Genomic DNA, 20796 nt, shown 5'->3' on the forward strand with positions numbered 1-20796 from the left:
TCTCCCCATGACCAGCTGGGTGACCTTGGGCAAGTTACTTTACCTTCATGCCTATTTTCCCTCCCACCCTTTGTCTTTCTTATCTTTTTAGATAGAGGGCGCTTTAAGGCAGTGAAAATGCTAGCATGTACGTGGCAGCATGAAAGTCAGGCTGAGGCCCAGATTTTTGAAGGCATTTAGGCATTGCTCCACTCAGTGCTGCAAGGCCTTAGTGACTTAGGAACCTAGGTCTCATTTTCAGACGTGACAAGCTCTTAAGGGCCATATTTTTAAATGTATATATGTGCCTTATTCTCTTAGAAATCAGTGGGAGTTAGGTGCCTAAATACCTTTAATAATCTGGCTCTTAAGAGCCTAAGTCTTATTGAAAGTCATTGACATTTAGGGTTGTAAGTGCCTACATCATTTTTGAAAAAGAGACCATGGCTATGTCTACACTAGAGACCTTACAGCGGCACAGCTGTCCTGATGCAGCTGCTTCACTGTAAGATTGCTTGTGTAGCTGCTCTGTGCCGACAGGAGGGAGCTCTGCCAGCGACATAATTAAACCACCTCTAAGGAGCGGCAGTAGCTATGTTGGCCGGAGAAGCTGTCCCGCTGACATAGTGCTTTGCACACTACCACTTATGCCAGCGACACTTATGTTGCTCAGGAGGGTGTTTTTTTCACACCCGAGTGACATACGTTTTGCCAGCATAAAGGATAGTGTAGACGTGACCTTAGGCTCCTAAGTCACTTAGATCTTGCAACACTGAGGGCCTGTCTTCACATACAGTGGTGCAGCTGCGCTACTGTAGTGTTTTAGTGAAGACACTACTACAACTGCAGGAGAGCATCTCCCGTCAGCATAGTTAATTCACCTCCCCGAAAGGTGGTAGCTATGTCGACGGGAGAAGCTTTCCTATTGATACAGTGCTGTCTACACCAGGGATTAGGTCGGTATAACTATGTCGCTCAGGGGTGTGCAATTTTTCACACCCCTAAGCAATGCAGTTATACCAATATAAGTCTGCCTGAGCACATAAATACCGTTAAAAATCTGGGCCTGAGGACCTTGTACTACTTGACATCCCAGAGAGTCCACCTCAGACAGAGCAGACCTGCCAGCTCTGTCTGTTTAGCACTGAGATGCAGGACTTGTCTACATGAACATTTAGTTAATGGCAAGTGGGAGTGTGACTATGCCACAGCTAACTGTCCCCGTGGACCATGTTGACCCACATTAACAGTTCGTTAATGTGCTTTGATCTAGTCCCATTCAAAAAGGACTAGATCAAAGTGCATTAATGAAGTGTTTATGTGCATCAGCAGGGTCCACATGGGCAGTTAGTCTGTGGCAGGGTAGTGTGGGGTAGAGTCACACCCCAGCTTGCTGCAACCTAAATGTTCATGTAGACAAGCCTGCACTTTTTAAAAACAGATTTACAACCTCAGCAGCTCCTGAAGAAGTCCCCTGATTGCTTTGCCTGCACAGGCACGATGCAATGTAATTCTAACCTCTCAGCAATTAATTTGACAAAGAGCCACGTAAATTAAATATGGACACATTAGGCCACAAAAAGGCATCTACAAGACTCAGCACTGCAAACTGGCAGGATAAACTAAGGAGTTAGGAAGAAGAACATAAGAACGGCCATACTGGGTCAGACCAAAAGTCCATCTACCCCAGTAACCTGTCTTCTGGCAGTGGCCAATTCCAGGTCTCCCAGAGGGAATGAACAGAACAGGTAATCATCAAGTGATCCATTCCCCGTCGCTCATTCCCAGCTTCTGGCAAACAGAGACTAGGGACACCATCCCTGCCCATCCTGGCTAATAGCCATTGATGGACCTATTCTCCATGAACTTATCTAGTTCTTTTTTGAACCCTTTTATAGTCTTGACCTTCACAATATCCTCTGGCAAAGAGTTCCACAGGTTGGCTGTGCACTGTGTGAAGAAATACTTCCTTTTGTTTGTTTTAAACCTGCTGCCTGTTTTTTAAAAAAGCTAAAGCTAGGAACATACTCTTCCTTTACTTTAGGATTTTTAGTACTGGGTTGACAACATGAAGAGCAAAAATTCACACTTGCAAAAGTAGAAAGAAGCACCCATCAACGCATTTTGATCTGACAAAGCCCAAGTCTGTTGACCTAGTGGGTATGGCTAAGGCATTTTTGTCTGCCCCAGCTTTTGCCTGACATGGTGATTATAGGCTTTAGGTTTATCTTTGTCCTGGGGTAAATCTATATAATTATAGGGATACTGATCAGTGTATTGTGTATATCGCATTCTGAATTTTCTGCCCAAAGATATTGTGATGTGTACACAGTACCGATCCTGCAATGGAAATAAAGAAATGGTTTCCATACCCATGTACTGCGCAGGAGCTGGCACTGGGTGTTAGAAAGCTCTTCAGGGCAGCAGATGCAAGGTTTAAACATAAGGCTCTCATTGTTCTGCTCTCATTTATATCACTGATGTAACAAAACAATTTGGCTCACATTGTCCTACCACCGTAATAGGAGTAACATTTTGAGACAGAACATGGCAATGCAGTCCTCCTGGTTCCATCCAGATGCTAGGAGGTACCCAACAAGAGAAGCTCTGACTAAGAGAAACTGTCTTGTTGAAAATAAAAGCAGGAGTCGGGGTAAGGGGGTTCTGGCCTCCCTAACAAGAACTTCTTGACATCTTGTGAAATATAATGTCCACCACTGCTTTAGAGATCACTAACACAGACCCTCCTGAAGACTCATCTCATGCTTTTCCCTCTCAACTTTGTTTCTCATTCCATTTCCAGGGGGAGAGGGGCATGCCAGGGCTGCCAGGAAAACATGGAGCTAAGGTATCCTGCAAGGAATGGAGTGAGCTTGTCCACCTGACCCTGCCCATACCTCTCAACTGTCCCTGACTTTCAGGGATGGCCCCGATTTGGTTTCTACAATGATTTTTCTCACTTTCTCTATCATTTTCTTTCCGCTTCTAAAATGCAAAGCATAGGGCCTAATTTATCAAAGGGATAATAAGGGAGAAAAGTTTTACTGAAGAAATGACATGCCTATTCCCAATGCTACTTCCCATTTTGAGGTCTAATCCTGCAAGATGCTGAATGTCCTTTATTCCACTGAGATCAGCACCTCCCAGGATCAGACCTGTAATACTTTATTCTAGTGAGAAGTACCACTAATTAGTATTGGTAAGATATCACCACTTTATAAACTATGAACATGTATCTAGTGGGCCCAATTTACCCCTGCCAACTCCAGTTTTAGGTATGTATTATTCCATGGAAATCAGTGAAGTTACACCAATATAAAAATGGAGAATGCAGTGGTGAATCGGAGCCAGTGTGTGTATGTGTTACAGGTTTGAAATTAATATTGGAAAAGATCACTAGACTTATTCATTACAATTTTAAAGTAGAAAAATAAGGAATGGGAATCGCATCAATTCAGTAAAATCTAACCCCCAAAACATGATCTGTACATGATCCCTTTCATGACTCGGGCCCATATTTACTAAAAACTACTCACCTCTGATACATTTCTGAATGCTTTCCCCCCTTTTATTACATAGAATCCCTGATTTCCATCTTCTGTCCTTGTGTTTTTTAGCTTTGTCCCTGATTTCTGTTTCAGAAAGTTGAGAGGTATGATCCTGCCCTTCCCCTGCTTCACACTTCTCCTTGTTTGAATTTTTCCAAGCTCTTCCCAGTTATGAACTCATTCTCTTCCTTCTTTTTGTCTCTCATCTGCTACGTTAGTTCCCCAAACCCTCCTGTTAGCTACTTTCTAACCCTGCTTCATCTCATTCTCCCCCACCTCCTTTCCTAGATTGTCATTACTCCTCATGTTTGCTTTCATAACTGAACATTTTCACAAGGATCTAACTAGCACTAACACTTAAAATACAAAAATATCTAGTCTGAGCAAGGGAGTGATGCCAAAGTTTTGCTTTTGCACCATTGTCACTGAGGGAAATATAATCGTACCCACAGGAGCACCTGCCCCAAAGGTCCAATAAACAACAATCTCAGTTTCCGGGGTGGGATTAGAGTCCATAATTTGTTGGTGGTGTTTTGCTCTGCCGTGCAGAATGCCACAAGAATCTGAGTGCTTGAGAGTCTTTTTGCTGGTGATAGCTGACTTCACAGATTTCCTCTGTAAATCTGATACTCGAGTTTATGTCTTCTGTGGTAAAACAGAATGATGCTGGTTAACAAGAACAAGAACATTTTCTCTTTCTGTTGTCATTGGACATTTTTTTCGGGGACTGTTTTTTAATAAGAGTCTGGATTCAAACATTTAACTAGGTATTTGGTCCTCACATTGTCTCCTTCATCAGTTTCTCAACACTACTCCTATGGGGTCATGGGTTCAACTTCACTAGATTAGCACACCTAAATCTGGGGGAAGGGATACATTGTTTCCTCTGTGCGAGTTGACCCTGTGATGTCTTTCTTTGGTGGCACAGCCTCCTTGCTATTCTGGATAGCATAGGCACTACTATAGGGAAAGTAATTTTAATGATGCTCCCAGCTTGGGGAATCAGGGTGGATGTGTGTGGTAGCTACTGTGTTACAATGTCTCTTCTGAGCTTTGAAAAAGGAAAGACATAGGTTATTTAAAGTTCCTACTTGGATGATTTTGTTTTAAAGAATATATATTTATATTTATTTCATTTCAAACCAAGTGTTCTCATCTTTCCTCTCTCTCTGCTAGGGGGCTCCTGGAATGGCTGTTGCAGGGATGAAGGTCAGTTTTACATTAAAATGCAGCCTCTTAGGACAGGTCATGGATAATAAAGAGGACAAGGGCCATGAGAGGAGATGAAACCTCCAGCCTTAGACTGATGGCCATTAGTTCATGGTAGGAAAACCATGGATTAAAAGAAAATGGAGACATACATTCATTCTCCTGCCAATTCAGAAAGGGGAAAACTCAAGCTAAAGCAGATATAGAAAATGGCTATCCCTTTTATCAGGGAGAGGCTAGGCCTGTCTATGTTATAGCTAAATGCTAACTCCAGTGGGAGAATGACTGATCCCTTCCCTGGTCAGCTAAACTACACTTGTTCCAACCCTGAGACTGTACGAAGATTTCGGTTCTCTTAGTCCCTCAGTTCACTTTCTGTGAGACAATGGTCCTCTCTTGGTTTCAGCTCCTCTCAAACCCCACTCTTAACAGTACTTGAACCTCCCTATTTCCATAGCTTCCGTTTATTTCCTAATAAACAAAATTATTATTATTATTAGATCCCACCTTTTCAACTAATATCTCTGTTTCTCCACTGCATTGGAACCAGATATATTTCTGCATTAGTATATGCTCAGTGCTCAGATTTCACGGTGACAGGCAACCTTATAAAAACCTAGAAAGATAGGTATAGCCAGATTAGCCGGCTTGAAACAGCCCAGATGAGTTCCAAAACCCATTGACCGATACCAAGGAACAATGGAATGCTCTATCCATGGGCCTAACTTCAGCAGCCTATGAAAAACCTTGGAAGCAACAAGCACTGTCCTCGACTGCTGGTGAAGGCTCTCTCTCCCACTCCCCTTGGCTGGTATAACTGTGTCACCACCAAGATTCCATGACTGTCCAAGGCCTAGCACAACAGGGCACCAATTGTGATTAGTGCCTCTGGATGCTACTGTAATACAAATAATTAGAAATAACAATAGCCGCAGAATCCCCTAGAGCTAGCGACAGCTGTACAAGTTGTAGCTCAGGAACAACGTGACTCACCACTAGAAGCTTTCTGAAATTGTGAGAGACCTGGTGGGACTATTCCACACTTCTTGCTAGGACCCCGGGACATACCCTTTAAACAGGCAGGTCTGGAAAACCATTTCTTAGGAAACAACTCAAAATGGTCACTTACCTCCCTTTTATTAATGGCATTTTCAGCCTATGGGCTGTACCATATGCCTTCAAAATTAGGATAAAAACAACAATATCCATGTACAAGAATAACCAAGAGAAAGGAAAAACCAAGTCTGTAGTATGCCTTTAAATTTGACCTTATACCCTTATTTCCACAAATCTAAATTCAAATTGAAATCAAACTAAAGCACAGCTTTGGCTTGATGCCTTCTTAAATGACCCTTCTCTTTTTTTTAATCTAGAAGTGGGTTGGCTGTCCCCTCTCTTCTCTTTCTTTCTCACTGTGTATTTTTCCATCTTTTCCCCATGCAGGGCAAGCCAGGAAATCCACGAGAAAAATATTGCTTTTAAAGGAATAATCATTGGAAATCTGCATTTCCTGGATTTTGTTTACAGGAGCTTATAATTATAAGGAGTTTCCTGGTGTCCTCTGTAAAATGCCATCTCTGCTTCAGAAAAGCAGAGTTGCATTTCTCCATAACAGAAGAGAAACATGTCTGAGAGAGATTTCCATATTGTAATTAGACTATCTTCTGTCCCCTTCCCTCCCTAGTCACTCAGTGCTCGTGTCTGGGGGGGATATTCCCCTGCTATTCTCTTTCTTTTCTTCTTTGACTCTTAGGCTATATGACAACCTGCTATTCCTGGAGAGTATATTCTCTCCCTGTTCCCCTTGGCTGCCTCTCCCCACCAGCACTTGTGCCTCCTTCCAGGGACATGCTAGTGCTGCAGAGAGAATTGCTGGGGACGCACTCCTGCACTTCTGGCAGATGCTGTATAAATTGGTCCGATGTTTCATGCCCTCTCCTATCAATATGTGTAAAATAGTAAAAATGGTACAAAAATACCCCTGAATTTCTTTCACTTGGCAGTAAATTCAGACAACTGAGCAACTGGCTCCTCTTGTTTTAGCTTTGACTAGGTTTGTAGTGTTATATTGTAGAGTGTGGAGACCACCAGCCATATAACAGATGTATTCTCTGTTTCTTTTCTTACCAACAAGGGAGAACCTGGAGTTGCAGGGATGATGGGCCCCCCAGGTTTGCCAGGGAAAAGGGGACAGAGGGTAGGACAATGTGTGTTTGGATGTGATTTCTTAGCACTGCTGTACTGGCCTGCTCCTCCCCTATAGCCAAGGCTAAAGTGGGACTGCTTTGCGCTATAGTTCCATGCTTGTGGTGGAATGATCTTACACCATTGCCGATGCTCTCATCTCATTGATGAAGTGTGCTTTGTATGTTCCTCCTTGCAAAAAACAGAAAGACCAACCCAAAGGGAGAATGAGTGCGTTCTGGGAAGGGAATGAAGTACTGAGCATTAACATTCTCTTGAGAAAGCTTTTGTAGCTTTTGATTACAGCAATAATAAATGATGGGGAATCTGAATACCCAGAATCAGGAAGGATGTTTTAATTAACATGTATGCACCTCAGAATGTTCTCTGTAAGTTCCTCTGTCTGGGTCCTCCTCTCACTACAGCACATGAATGCTGATTCTGATTCTTGGAGTACAATGAAAAGCAGATATGCTGAACACATAACAGGAGCAGAGTGCTGGAGTCAGAGGAGTCTTGGGCACTGGATTATTCAGGAGAGAGTGTTATTTTGATTATCCTGAAAAGGAAATAAAATCCTTACATCCAATTAGTATTCCTTCTGCCAAAGAAGCATAAAAGCCCCTTGCTCCCAAACAAATGTAATTATTTAACAAGACCAACTGCCTGATTTTGTGGGTAATGAATATATCCAGATGGACCAAGGCCCACCTTCTGTTGTACAGATGCCAAATGAATTGCAGGTAGAAATCAGAGCATCTGCACTTCTAAACACCTGCTTTGTGATTGCAGTCTGGTAAGTATTAGTGGAAGTACCCCATTTGCACTCATGACTGAATTAGGAGTACAAATTTTGCAGGTGCAAATCATGCCCATGAAAAGGATATCACCTTATTGAAAATGTGTCCCTTAAATAGGAAGGGACTGAGAGTATGTTCATTCCTCTTTGAATTGGGGTGTTACCCATGGCTGTTTCTAATGAGCATTCAGTTTTTTTAAATTATTGACTTCTGTTGTCTGCTCTTTAGGTTCTTTTCCACCACACAGTATAATGTGTCTGCATCTGTAAGAGCAGCTTCCTTTTACTGGGGTGTTCCACTTTGACTCAGTGGATTAATATGAACAGTGACATGGCTGGAGATCATAATATTCTGACATCCTAGAGATGGCCAATAATTCAAACTTTTCCTTAGGAAACAAAATCCAGCACATTGGGCCCTTCTCGCTTTTCCAAGGAGAAAATCATTAGCTTGTGGTTGCAAGGTACATGTTCTAACAAGGATGAAAGGCTACAGAGCACTTATACTAAGCCGGAGGTCAGAGAGTCTTGTAAAATGGGTAACTGTGCTGTCTTAGGTGGGATGCAGAGTTGGCTAGAACAAGGATAGTTTTCTTTTAATTCATTCCTGTAGAGCCATATAGTGCATGCCCCTTCTCAGAACACTTTTGCAGGCACCTTGCATGTTAGATGTCAGTCCTTGAACTCCGTTGAAATTCATATACTTGTCTTTCTATAAGATTAAAATATATCAGCCATGCATGCAAGGAAAAATAAATTCCTTATCTCTAATTTTTCTTTCAATTTTGCTGTTGTAATAGAGCCATGCTTGTAGGCTAAGGTCCTGTATAAATACTTTGAAAGGGTCTATAGACCAAACTTCTGAGTTAACCCACCTTAAAAGAGATTCCATGTACCTGTATGCTATTGAGAAATACAGTCAAGTAACTGTTCGTGTGTGAGTTACTCTTTGACAAATTAAAGAGTTTAAATAAATCTAAAACCAAGTATTATCCAATGCTATTGGGGGAAAAGGTTAGGGAAATGGGGACTAATCATAGTAAAAACCATAGTAAAAAAATCATAGGCATCATCATCATCTATAAAAATTACTAACTTTTGTGAACTAACAATTGGAAAGAAAATACCTTTTCTTTAGTGGTAAGTGTTATTGTACTAGAGACATTCTCTTAGAGACTAAAATGATTGTAAACTACAGCAACCAAAACCCTGTCAGCTGTTTAAATAGCGCCTGTTGTACAAGCAGCTCATCACGTATGGAAATGCTGGAGATAAGGGTTTGGTTTACAGTTTGCATCCTGTGGACAGATTATTACAGGATCTTAATCAGAACTTAAAAGGCAGTAAGTGAGCCAATTGTGGCACAAAAATTCAAAGAGATGTGCCTTGTACCAGTGGCTTCAGGCACACAAAAGATATAACTGCAAGCTAAACAAAGTCACTTCACAAAAACAGCCATGGGGTGGTCTGTGTCTGTCCTTTACTCATTTCAGTGTGGAATTTATCCAGAATCTGATTATACCTCTCACAACTCAGTTCAGTCAGACTACTCCTCTTGCTTGACAGCTTAGGGGTCACGACAAGGATGGCCTGTCTAGTCCTCTTCTGACCTTGTAATTTTCCCTCTGACAATTGACACCAGCCACGGAGTTACCCCAATAGCATCTTGTGTGAAAATGTCTCTCTTACTTGATTCCATGCAACCATTTGTATCTTGCATTCACTTTCAAACATTCATTTGCTGCATGAAAGGGACTAGCAACAACCCATGTGTTCTACAGAAGGAGCATGTGTGAATTAACAACACCAAGCACTGCCCATCTGCAATGAGTTTGTTGAGTTTTGGCTGTTAGAACAAGGAGGACAATACATAATCAAAGTGCAGTTTTTAAAGTTCAAAATGACCTTTAACTTAGTAGGGGACCATTGTACAGTGGCCTTTAAATGCTAAAAGTTTCATAGAAAGGATCAGACAGTAGCACGTACTGGCTTTCTAAAACATAAGGTGAAAAGATGTCAGAGATAAGAGAAAATGATGACACAGTTGAGCAGGTACTGAAGGCAGGGAGAAAACCTTGGCTGCCTCTTAAAAGGGTGTCCCAGAGGGAAAAGAAGAGTTTTGGGAATGTTTGCTGTATTGTATCAAATGAGGTCTATGGATTCAGTAGCACTTTCACTGATCCCACAAGTAATGAAAGCCCTTAAAGCCACCCCCTGACCATTTCTGTCTTTCACCAACAGGGGGAGAAGGGAAGAGCTGGTGATCCCGGACTTCCTGGATTCCTAGGACAGAAGGTTTGTAATGTTCTCTGATTTTTGCCACACTTTTCATCCCATTTTCCTTCCTCTAACAAAGAAGCTTGCACTCACGTGTACACAACTACCTAAACTGTATGCACATGTGCTTGCATACCCGCTTACACATATATATATGCACACACACAAAAATACACTGAATACTATCCTAGAGATGAGAGAGGGGCAGGCTCTGCAGATAATATGAACATGATTCCATGGCCAGTTCCATGTCGACAGGAAGAACACAGCACATTTCTCACCCTACCTTTATGGTACCCCCCTCTTCAATCCCTGCAAGCTGACAGTTTCAAGACCAGTCCCAAGAGCAGCTGGATCCCATTTGATTTAGATTAATAGCGTTATTTTCATTTTGTTATGTAGCTTTTTAAAAAAATACCCAGCTACCTAGCGTGAAAATTTGATTTATTTCAACCCAAACAAAACACTGGGATCCAACCGGAAATAAAACATTTTGGGTCAAACATATTGCTGGTCTAACTGGGTGCAACTCCATTGATGGCACTGGAGACACAGCTGCCTGTGACAGTGATACATTTGGTCTACAGAAAAGGAGGAATGAGTGGTTTAGGGGATTGACAGGAGAATACAAATCCTTTTATCTTTAGGATACTGGCTCACAAATTGAGTCCAGATCAGTGACGACTAAAATGCTCCTTACCATCCAATGGCTATTCGATGCTGTATATAAAACAAGAGGGTGGTTTCTGTACAGCTCCCAGTGCATGTCACACACACGCCCCCAAATGCAATTACAACTGGCACTAACTCTTCAGCAGAGAGCCAATGGACTGAATGGGCCGATCTATTGCACTATTAGAATGGCCATTATAGAAACACAGTGGCAGAGCAATGTGGGGAAGCCTGTGCTAGTACTGCCAATGCTGTATCTGTTTTGTGACTACAGAAAGGCTTTCAGTCTCCAAAGCTGTCAGATGAGTTGATGGACAGGTGCCAACAGGTCAAAAGGGGTGGGGCTGAAAGGACTGATGGATTGGGGCCGGAGGAAGAGTATGGAATGAATGTATTTTGTGCATGATGATGGGAGGATTGGGGGTGTTTTTCAAGCCATGTCACATGTGTCACTGACTGAGGTGGAGAATTTTTGAGGGAGCCCCTTGTTTCAATGTTGCCAACACGCTGCTGACTGAGGGTGTGTCTACACTTGGAGCTGGGGGTCCAATTTCACAAGCTCACATAGTGTAGCCATGGCATCACAAGTGTTGGGAGGGGCTAGCCTCCCTGGGTGTGTGCCCATCAGATAGTAGGTGGGTACTCAGGGAGCTTAGCTCCTCCTGCTGCTCATGCTTCCATGGCTACCTTCTATATCGATGAGAGCCAGTGTGAGTATGTCTCCTCACGTGCGGAGTCAGGCATGAACTGCATTGGCAGAACTGTGTACAGGCACAGAAGTCCAGTAACAGGAGGGGCTACAACTCCAGATGCAGCGGCATGGGGAGAACCCCTCTCTAGCCAGTTTTATCAGTCTCCAGTTCTCAGCTTTAAAATTCACCAGTAAACAACTAAGTAAAATGCAGCCAGGTTCTTCAGTATCAACCTTGTCCTGATTCCCCCGATCCCAAAACCACAACCTGGCTCGTGAAGTTACAGAATGAGAAATTGATTTAACTGACAGTGGATTATTCCTCCTTGAACCAGGGAGAGAAGGGAGATGCTGGCAATGCACTCGGGGGAGGTAAAGGGGAACCCGGACACCCGGGACTACCTGGGCCTCCAGGACCAAAGGTGCGTCTCTTTCCTCCAATGAAGTCTGTTTCCTTTTTGCATGAGAATGTACCTAGCTCAGGATATTTAGGAAGGGGTTGAAGTTTGCATTTGTCTGCACTGGCTGTAATTATGCACTGTGGAGATTTCATAAGCTAGCCAGCTCCTGCAGAGTTCTTTAGTTTGTTATTTTAAATGCTGAAGGTCAGAAAATTTATGAACTGCATTCCCTGGGGAAAAAAAACTACCTGTGTTCAAATGATTTCCCTATAGGGTCTGTAAGCAAACAGTCCCTCAGAATCACTGCCAGCATCTGGTGCCATAGATGGCAGCTGGGACAGGGTGAACATTGTGATCAGGACTTGGAACCTCCTCTCCTGTTGTATTCCTGCCTAGAGAACTAGCAGCCCTCAAACCATACCTGATAACAGAGGATGTTTAGGACACTTAGGACTAGTTCCATTCACAGTGCAGTTAAGAGATGACCCATTGGTCCCAGTTCATACCACCCATTCACTTTGTAGCCCCTTAGCCCATGGGTAGTGTAGAAATGGGAAGTCACCCCAGTGCTCTGAAACTCCTAAAAGAAATCTGGATATGACAGGTCTACCTGTGCTAGTGGAATGCTTCCTGTCTGAAGTGCTGTCAGGTCTAACCGCTGATCCCAGCACAGCAATTGCTAGAATCTCTCCTTTCTGCTCATTTATATGAATCTGTTGCTTTTCTCTTTTTTCCTAGGGGGAAGCTGGTGACATTGGCCAGACTGGCATTGCAGGACCGCAGGGGGAAAAGGTACAGAGGAGGAGGAAAGCACAATAGGGAATTATGGCTTAGCAGAGGATTCCAGGCCAGGGAGCTCAGTTACAGTGCGGCAATAGGAAAATTGTTTCACAATACAAAAAACCTCCCTTAAACTATACCTGATGGCCACAGCCAGTCATTAAAAGAAACAATAACTTTCTCAAGTACACACAACATTTTCTGCAGGATCTGCACATCCAAAGCAATCAGAGCAGTATTAATCAACAGGCCCACACAAGCCTGGGTCTGAGGTGCAACCGTATTTGCAGGAAGAAGGCAAACAAGCTGCAGTGGGAATGCCCGAGCAGGCAGGGAGACTCTGAGGATTGGCCAACCAGCCCACACCTAGCAACTGCAGTTATGTAATACAGGAGCAATGACATCATGGTGGTCATCCATAGCTGTGGATTGGTGGGATGGGGGGAAGGAAACAAACCCAGGATAAGAAGTGTGGAGCTAGAAAGGAGAAGGCTCTGGGAAAAGAAAGGATTGTAGCCAGACTGACTGACTCTCCCAATATGTCAGGGAGACTCCCATTTGAACCCAAAACTCCTGACTCCCGATTGAATAATATTATCGCCCCCATAAAACTACATTGCCCAGAATCATGTGCGTTAGCCACACACACACATCAGTCTCTCTCTCCCTGAGTCAGCAAGGGAGGCTGAGGCACATGTGCACCTGATGCACAAGATTCTGGGTAATAAGGCTGACTTCTGCTCTGCTTCTGGCACTGGGAGTGCAAGAGGGGCGGGGTTGGCTGGGTTTGGCAGCCAATGGCAGGGCAGGGAGGTAGATTTGGTGTGATGGTGATGCAGAGCTGAAGCAGTGCAAAGTGGTGGCTGGACAATATATCAAGGAGGGGTTCATGTCCCATTTTCCCAAGGCCTTGGCTGCAGCAGAGAGGGGGTGAATGAGGGGTTCAGAGAGGGGAACATTCCCACTCAACCTGGGACTCAGCACAGCAGGGGGGTTGTAGTTTAGGTGGGGGGGGAGAGGATCATGCCCCATTCTCCCCAGGCCTTTGGGTGGAAGAGGAGGGCTAACACCCCTTCCAGACCCAGGACTGGGGACAGGTGGGGGGGGGGGGGTGGCTGCATGGTTCTGTTCTGCTGCAAATACCCTGACAAGAGTGAATGTCTTGTCTCCACTTCCCCAGGTGTAACTGTGGGCCTGTCTTCCCAAAGGCTGCTACGGCTGAGCTCATTATAGCCTGGCCAGGGCAGGGTCATGTAATTCTGTTTGCCTCACTGTGTATGCTCCAGAGTACAAGGCTCTGGGCGGGGGGACAGGGAGACTGAATGAAGGTATGAGTGGGGGAGCAAGAGCGTGGCAGTGGGGGTGTTGGTGGGGCTGGAGCAGGGGCAGTGAGGCTTGGGGGATGTGGAGGGGGGGTGGAAGGATGCAGTGGGGACATTTGGTGGGACTAGGGGAGTGGAGGGGCAGGATGCTCCCTGAAAGTAGTTTGAAAATGTTGGCCACTATGCTAGTGAGACAAGGAGGGCTGAAAGGCAGGGCTCCTGGGATCTGGGAGGAAAGGGGAGGGATCTAGTGGGTCAGAGCAGGGGGGACCTTGATGGGACTAGCAGGACGGCAGGGTGCTTCCTGAAATCCATTTGAACATGTTGTTCAGTACCACTGCAGCACAGCGGAAGTGCTTCTTTCAAAAGAGGTGTATCAAGAACTGGGACTAAAGGGTTAGGAAAATAGGAGATGTACAACATTTTAAGGCTTATAGGGTCTCCCTTGGCTGACCTAGTCCTTTGAACAATCTTTTCAAACAAGCAGCTTCTGGGGGAATGTGCTGAATAAAGAATATGCTAGACAGTGTTGTGGAATGGTGATAGTAGGGCATAAACTTAGCTCAAAAATATGTTTTTCCAGATCCCTCTAGTATGCTGAAATAGTAACTACTTCTTTAAAGTCACTCCAGGTTGTACACTGCAAGTACAAAAAGCAGCTGTAATTACAACAATAAGTGTTTTTGGCTGAACATCCTGAAATAAGAAAAAGAAATGGGGGCTATACGTATTGAGGCGAGAAGGGTCTCTTCGATTGGAAAGCTGTATCTTCATTAATCAGTTAATCCTTGTTTGCTTTACCTCCTAACATAATGATGTAGCACTTGTGACTCTGTTTAATGGTCGCTCCTGAAATGTGAGCTTTACAGTCTCATTTGAAGTTCAAACAAGATGTCAGCTTATCATGTACAAGGCACTTGTATGTAGTGTCTACGTCATAGTATTGAAGAATGCTTCTCTTAAAAGAATATTACAAAAGGCCACATACACAATGGGAATTGTCCATGAAAATCCTGTTAAGGCAGCTGAAGCACAGAGCATCACTCTGGCTGTAAATCAGTGCTCCAATGGGATAGGATGTCTAAGGATAAAGAATTAAATTTGTAGGAGGATCAAAGACTTTAGTGTTATTCATCACCAACAAAATACTAGCTGGCCACTCCATGTTCATCTCCTTGACCTGAAACAATCAGTTTTGTCTAGTATCAAACTTCTCAATACAGAGAATTTTAAACACTGCTAGTTTGGATTGCTATTTGGTGGTGGGAGATATGTTAGACAGGAAAAGCTGACAAATATCCCTGGTAATGTTATTGAACAATAAAGGCATTTCTAGTCTTTGCTTTCATTAATGTGTACTACCTGCTTGAACCACCTCTCCTGGTGTGTTTTTCACATTCTGATTTCAAGTGCCCCCGAACATTAGATTGTATTACCATTCCCCCTGTCATCTCAACAGGCTGTACCCAAGGTCCCTGTATTGTGACCATTCTGAGGCTAGGTATACACTACCCGGGGGGGGGTCGACCTAAGATACGCAACTTCAGCTACGTGAATAGCGTAGCTAAAGTTGCGTATTTTAGGTCGACTTACCTGGCTGTGAGGACAGCAGCGAGTCGACCGCTGCCGCCGTCGACTCCACTTCCGCCTCTTGCCGCGGTGGATTTTCAGAGTTGACGGCAGAGAGATCAGGGATCGATTTTATCGCGTCTTCACTAGACGCAATAAGTCGATCCCCAATAGATCGATTGCTACCCGCCGATCCGGCGGGTAGTGAAGACGTGCCCTGAGTACTGGTAACCATAATCAATGTCCCGTTTTGCTCTTCTTTTTTCGTGACTGAACATAGTCACGTCTCAGAGCCGCACTCCTGATCACAGAACTATCATTTTAGTCTGTGCAATACATTCCATCAGCAATGGAAGAGGGAATGTCAAAGTCAATATACTAAGACGCAGACTGGGGCCTAGGCTAGGGGCCTGCGCAGGGGCATAAGTGGCAGTAGGAGTGCCCCATCCCCACATGTCTGAGTGCCTGCCCTGGACCTTGGGCTCAGAGGCAAGTGGCAGCTGAGCACCTGCTACTCTCTCCTCAAGCAAGTGGGTAGGAAGAGGTGGAGAGGGAGCAGAGATTCGGGCTCTGTCATTCTTGAATGCGCTGGCCAGCATGAGGTGTGGGGGCAGTAATTTGCCACTGGTACAGGTCTGTAGCAAATTACTATCCCCCACTGGGGCAAGGAAAGAGCAGGGAAAGAGAAATCCTTCTGCAGGGTAATTCTGGGGTGACACAGCTATGCACTGCTCCTTACACAGGGTCAGTATATTGCACAATCTAGCCCTAAATCATTTCAAAGTTGCAGCAAAAAACTCCAGACCTTCGATAATGCAATATATTGTTACAGGGAGAACCTGGAGCACCCGGAGAACAGGGGCCTGTTGGTCCAAGGGTAGGTGCTACTTCACTGACTAATAAAGGGGCTTCATTCATGAAAATATAAGACATTTTAGAAAGAGCAGAAGACTACTTGTCCCATTTAAATGGGTTCCAGACTGTTTTGCTAGTGTCTTACCAAACTCCTTTATCACGATTAACTGGGTTTATAGCTCGTTTGTATTGCCATAGCAGGGAAAAGCAGCTAGCGCATACTGATGCATCTGACCCACAGAATCTAAGAGCAACCAGTTTAGCAACACTCTTTGTACTCCATGCTGGAGTCTTCCCACCATAAGCACTTCCCCACAGCTGTATTTATCAAGCGCTCCTTGAACGGTTTTAACTGAATTCAGACAACTCAGTTTTGCATGGGAACACCCAGTCCTGACTGGAGATCTGGTTCATTTTATAGGGTCCCAAAGGGGAGCCAGGAAAGGATGAAATGGTGGATTATGATGGTAACATCAACGAAGCTCTACAGGTGAGAAACTAGCCTACACGGCTCAGGAGTCATGTTCAGTGACTTCTGGAGTGGATTGGTTGGTTGTTTTCCATGTGAAACTTTCTCTCAGCCAGATTGGTTCATTCTCCCTTTGCTTTGTAGTGACAGAGAGATCCCCAGGATTACACTTTTTAATAGCCTAGGTGATGGAAGAAGGGTGGGGCCAGGGGACGAGAATGTCCCCTTGGAAAGACAGAAAATTTAAGAACGTTGATCTCACATTTCATTTTGGATGGATAAAACTAAGCATGTCAGTCCAGCCCAACATACTTCTTTTTCCATACTAATAGCAATGAATAATGCTTATTACTTACACAGTGCAAGTCCTTTACAATGACACAGGACACATTCTTAATAAAGAAAGACCCAGAGTTCATCTGAACTCCCTCATAAGACTAGCCCAGAACATACATATTAGATTGTTTAGAAAAAGGCCATAAACCATGCAGGGAAATGTCTTTCACTCTAAACTAGTCATGCACCTACCAGTGGAAGATTACCCACAACTTCTACCATCCAGCCTTCCCGGCAGCCCCTCAGTGCTCCCAGCACAGGAGGAGTACATTTCTGGAATACTATTACAAAGGGAGCTGGGGCTACTTTTCTGCTTATTTTAATTTCATGCCTGTAATATACTCCCTGCCCGTCTTAACCAGTATAGTGTTAAAAGAGAAAAAAAACCCACAAACACTGTGGTCAGAAATAGTTTAATTTCAAGTGGGACTTTTATTTGTATTTATTTATTTATTTATTTATTTTAATTTTTAGGAAATACGAACCTTGGCCCTGATGGTGAGTTCTTACTCTTCTCGCTGTGCATTTTTTTTTTTTTTTTTGAAGAAGTAACTGGATTTTAGTAACAGCTAGAGGAAAGTAGGCAGTGATACAGACTGACAAACTTTTAATTCCATGCCATAAGAATGCCTGACCTTTACAGTTATGTGCTGACACTAAAAAGCAGCATTGACAGCTAAAAGAAGGACACTTCTTGTGTTATACTCCTGAGGCTCTTATATTATTAGTACTATTTGTTTACCTGCGTTTTAAAGGTTATGCTGCTGTTCAGGCGCTCAGACAGCAGAGAGGATCAAAGTAAGGAAAGCCCAGTGCAGGTCAGGATGGGCCTAAGTAGTGCTGTTTTCATGGCCAATGAAAGTCTCCTCTCTTAAGCATGTCCTTCCCTAATACCAGGGATGTATGATAGCCCAGCATTGTTTCTCTGGGAGATAGCCATCAATATTAATCCCACTTGAGGGAGCAATTTAAAATGGGATGAAGAACTAGGTCCATTATCAGACACATATCTGTGACCTTTAATATGTAGCAAACAGATACTATGATGATGTGCACGTTAGGAACTTGCATATCAGCCAATGTTTCCAAAAGTGGCTTCTTATTTTGGGGGCTTCCATTTTTGAGTGCCCACCTTTATGACAACATGCATGTCTTAAGCTGGGTACCGAAAAATTGAGGCACTTTTGAAAATTACAGGTAAATAAATCATTTCTACCATTGCTAAATTTGTGATACTTTGTCACTTAATTAAATTTAACCTACACTGGAGAACTCAGAAATATAGAATTTTCCTGCTATCTGTGTTCTCTATTTGGATACCAGATTTTTACAAGCAGAATGTATTTATTATCAATAGCAAATAATTATTTAAATTCACTTCATTATCAGAAGCAGATAATCAATAATGCCATTTTCATGGTAATTATTTTTCATTCATCAAGTGGAGAAATAACTCTATGGTCATATTTGACTTTGAATTGCTACTGTTGGTTATTCAGTAGCCCACTGTTAGTTATTCATTTTCCAAGTTAATATATTTCAGGATTGCCAGTGCAAAAATGTAAAGAAAATACAATTCTGCATTCCCTCCAATATGAGGAGGTTTTGGGAAAAAAAAGTCATTTGCGTATTTTTCTTATTTAGGGACCTCCTGGACTTCCAGGAGTAGCTGGGCCCCCAGGGCTACCAGGCCAGAAGGTATCACTTTCCTTTTGTCATTCATGAAAAGATAACTAGAAATGCATGAGAATCAAAGGCTGGAATACTGATGCTATTATGCTCTTTGTCCACCTGCATCACCCATGACATTCTGCAATCCTCCTCCTTTCACTTTGCACATGCTCTGTTATCATTTCTTTGCCTTCTCCATATCTCGCATTCCTCCCACAATGACCAGGCATGACCTTGGCTCAAGGAAGGAGAATGCTTTCTTACTCCCACTGTCCTTCAAACAACTGCATATTAGAGTTAATCTCAGTGCATGGTTACAGTGTAGTCCAGGCCATGAACTGCCAATCAGCATGAACAACTATAGTGGAGTTAATCACCCTTAAAATTCTGACATTGTTTTGAGCCCTGTCTCTTAAGCATTTGCAGCCTTTCTTTTTGTGGTTATTGGTAATGAGTAACTAGCTCTCCCAGAGAGAGTCATTGCTGTTGACTGTTTCCATAGCACAAGCCCCATCTTCCAGTTTCCAAGCCCCATGTAAAAATAGGCAAAATAACAATTTAAAAAAATGATCTACGATGATTTTGCACTTTAGGGTGAAATTGGATTACCGGGTCCTCCTGGACACGATGGCGAGAAGGTAAGATGAGGGATGCCATGTGTAGATGTTTTCCCCGTGATTGATTGAGTGTTTACACTAAAAACCAACAACAAAAATCATTTTCACTCTGCAAAAACGAAAATTTAAAGAAAAAAATTCAGGAATGTGACAGCAAAATTCATCAGCTGGTTATAAGATGACCATGCAATACCCAATATTAAAATAAAATCAGCAGATTTGAAGATACTGATTATAATTTTGGACTTTTATTCACTACTTCATACAATGTTCTTTCACCCCAAAAAATGCTGATAAAGGAAAACTGCAAATTTCACATTACTTGTCCATGGACAAGAGGAGAATATTGTCTAATGACATCTACTCATGTGCTAAGCACTACCTCTATGTAAACCACCATGCTGTATCTTGTAATAGAGCGAGAGGGACTAAATCTCATCTACACTGAGCCTCCCGCCCCCATATTCCTCTGTGATTTACATTTGCTTACACTCACTGTAAGGCTCCGTTACACTGCCTGAGCGGTGTAACGGAGCGTCATTGTGAATGAGAGTCAGGCCCAGAGACTCGAGTGAACTAAGCTTTGATTTCTTTCCCTAACTGTAGAAGTATTATTTTTAAATCGTGTGGATATCTTTTTAGGGGCCACGAGGTAAATCAGGAGAGGTGGGTCCTCCTGGTCCCCAAGGGCCCCCAGGAAAGGAGGGACCTCCAGGAGTGAAGGGAGAGACTGGACTTACCGGGACCCCAGGAGCAAAGGGGGAAAAGGGGGAGGCAGGAGAAGCTGGCTCTCCGGTGAGTAAATACCACACATCATAGCAGTGAGTTGTGTTTGCAAACTGTCACGGCAAAGATGGACATGAACCAAAAGCCTGGGTGCAAATACTCCCAGATGCTGAGGGCCTTGAAAGTGAACTTTAGGAACAGGGACCCTCCTTAGTGTACAGTGCATGTACATGTAGAAGTAATCACATCAGTCTTTCAGTGTTGAAATCCCTGGCTGCTCTCTGAGTGACGCATCCTAATTGTTTGAATAAAGTAATAGTGGATTAAACACGCTTTACAGAATAAAAGACACTGTGTCTCTTATGTGTTTCCACAAGGTTGTTAATAATTGACTATTGCTCTCAGTCCCATAAGAATTAGTTGTTAGGACGAGATTTTGGCACTAATCCAGGAACAACCTAAGCATGAGCATAACTTTAAGCATGTGGGTATTCCCACTGACTTCACATGGAGCAATGAAGCACTTCACAACTGCAAAACCAGGCAGCAAAACATTTAAACATGTGCATGTTTTCACGCACAAGTAACCCTCTGATTTCAAGTGGAGTGAAGTGGAGAACATTAACATCACCCATGCTGCTCAAGGAATTTTTCAAATTTCAGTTTAATGTTATGTCTATCTTTTATTTGC

General features: G+C 43.3%; 1 protein-coding gene across 5 annotated transcripts in view; it reads left to right on the plus strand.

Annotated features, from left to right (window-relative positions):
• The window catches only part of COL13A1 (collagen type XIII alpha 1 chain), a 165061-nt gene that overhangs the window by 116699 nt on the left and 27566 nt on the right, over window positions 1-20796 (plus strand). For all 5 annotated transcript variants that reach the window (XM_034775203.1, XM_034775200.1, XM_034775199.1 and 2 more), the window contains 12 exons: window positions 2783-2827; window positions 4704-4736; window positions 6871-6933; window positions 9961-10014; window positions 11695-11781; window positions 12499-12552; window positions 16264-16308; window positions 16708-16776; window positions 17566-17589; window positions 18736-18789; window positions 19356-19400; window positions 20022-20174. In XM_034775203.1, the coding sequence (XP_034631094.1) occupies window positions 2783-2827; window positions 4704-4736; window positions 6871-6933; window positions 9961-10014; window positions 11695-11781; window positions 12499-12552; window positions 16264-16308; window positions 16708-16776; window positions 17566-17589; window positions 18736-18789; window positions 19356-19400; window positions 20022-20174 (726 nt within the window). The remainder of the gene's footprint in view (window positions 1-2782; window positions 2828-4703; window positions 4737-6870; window positions 6934-9960; window positions 10015-11694; window positions 11782-12498; window positions 12553-16263; window positions 16309-16707; window positions 16777-17565; window positions 17590-18735; window positions 18790-19355; window positions 19401-20021; window positions 20175-20796) is intronic.

The sequence above is a fragment of the Trachemys scripta genome, chromosome 7, assembly GCF_013100865.1.
Source record: "Trachemys scripta elegans isolate TJP31775 chromosome 7, CAS_Tse_1.0, whole genome shotgun sequence".
Classification (NCBI taxonomy): domain Eukaryota; kingdom Metazoa; phylum Chordata; order Testudines; family Emydidae; genus Trachemys; species Trachemys scripta.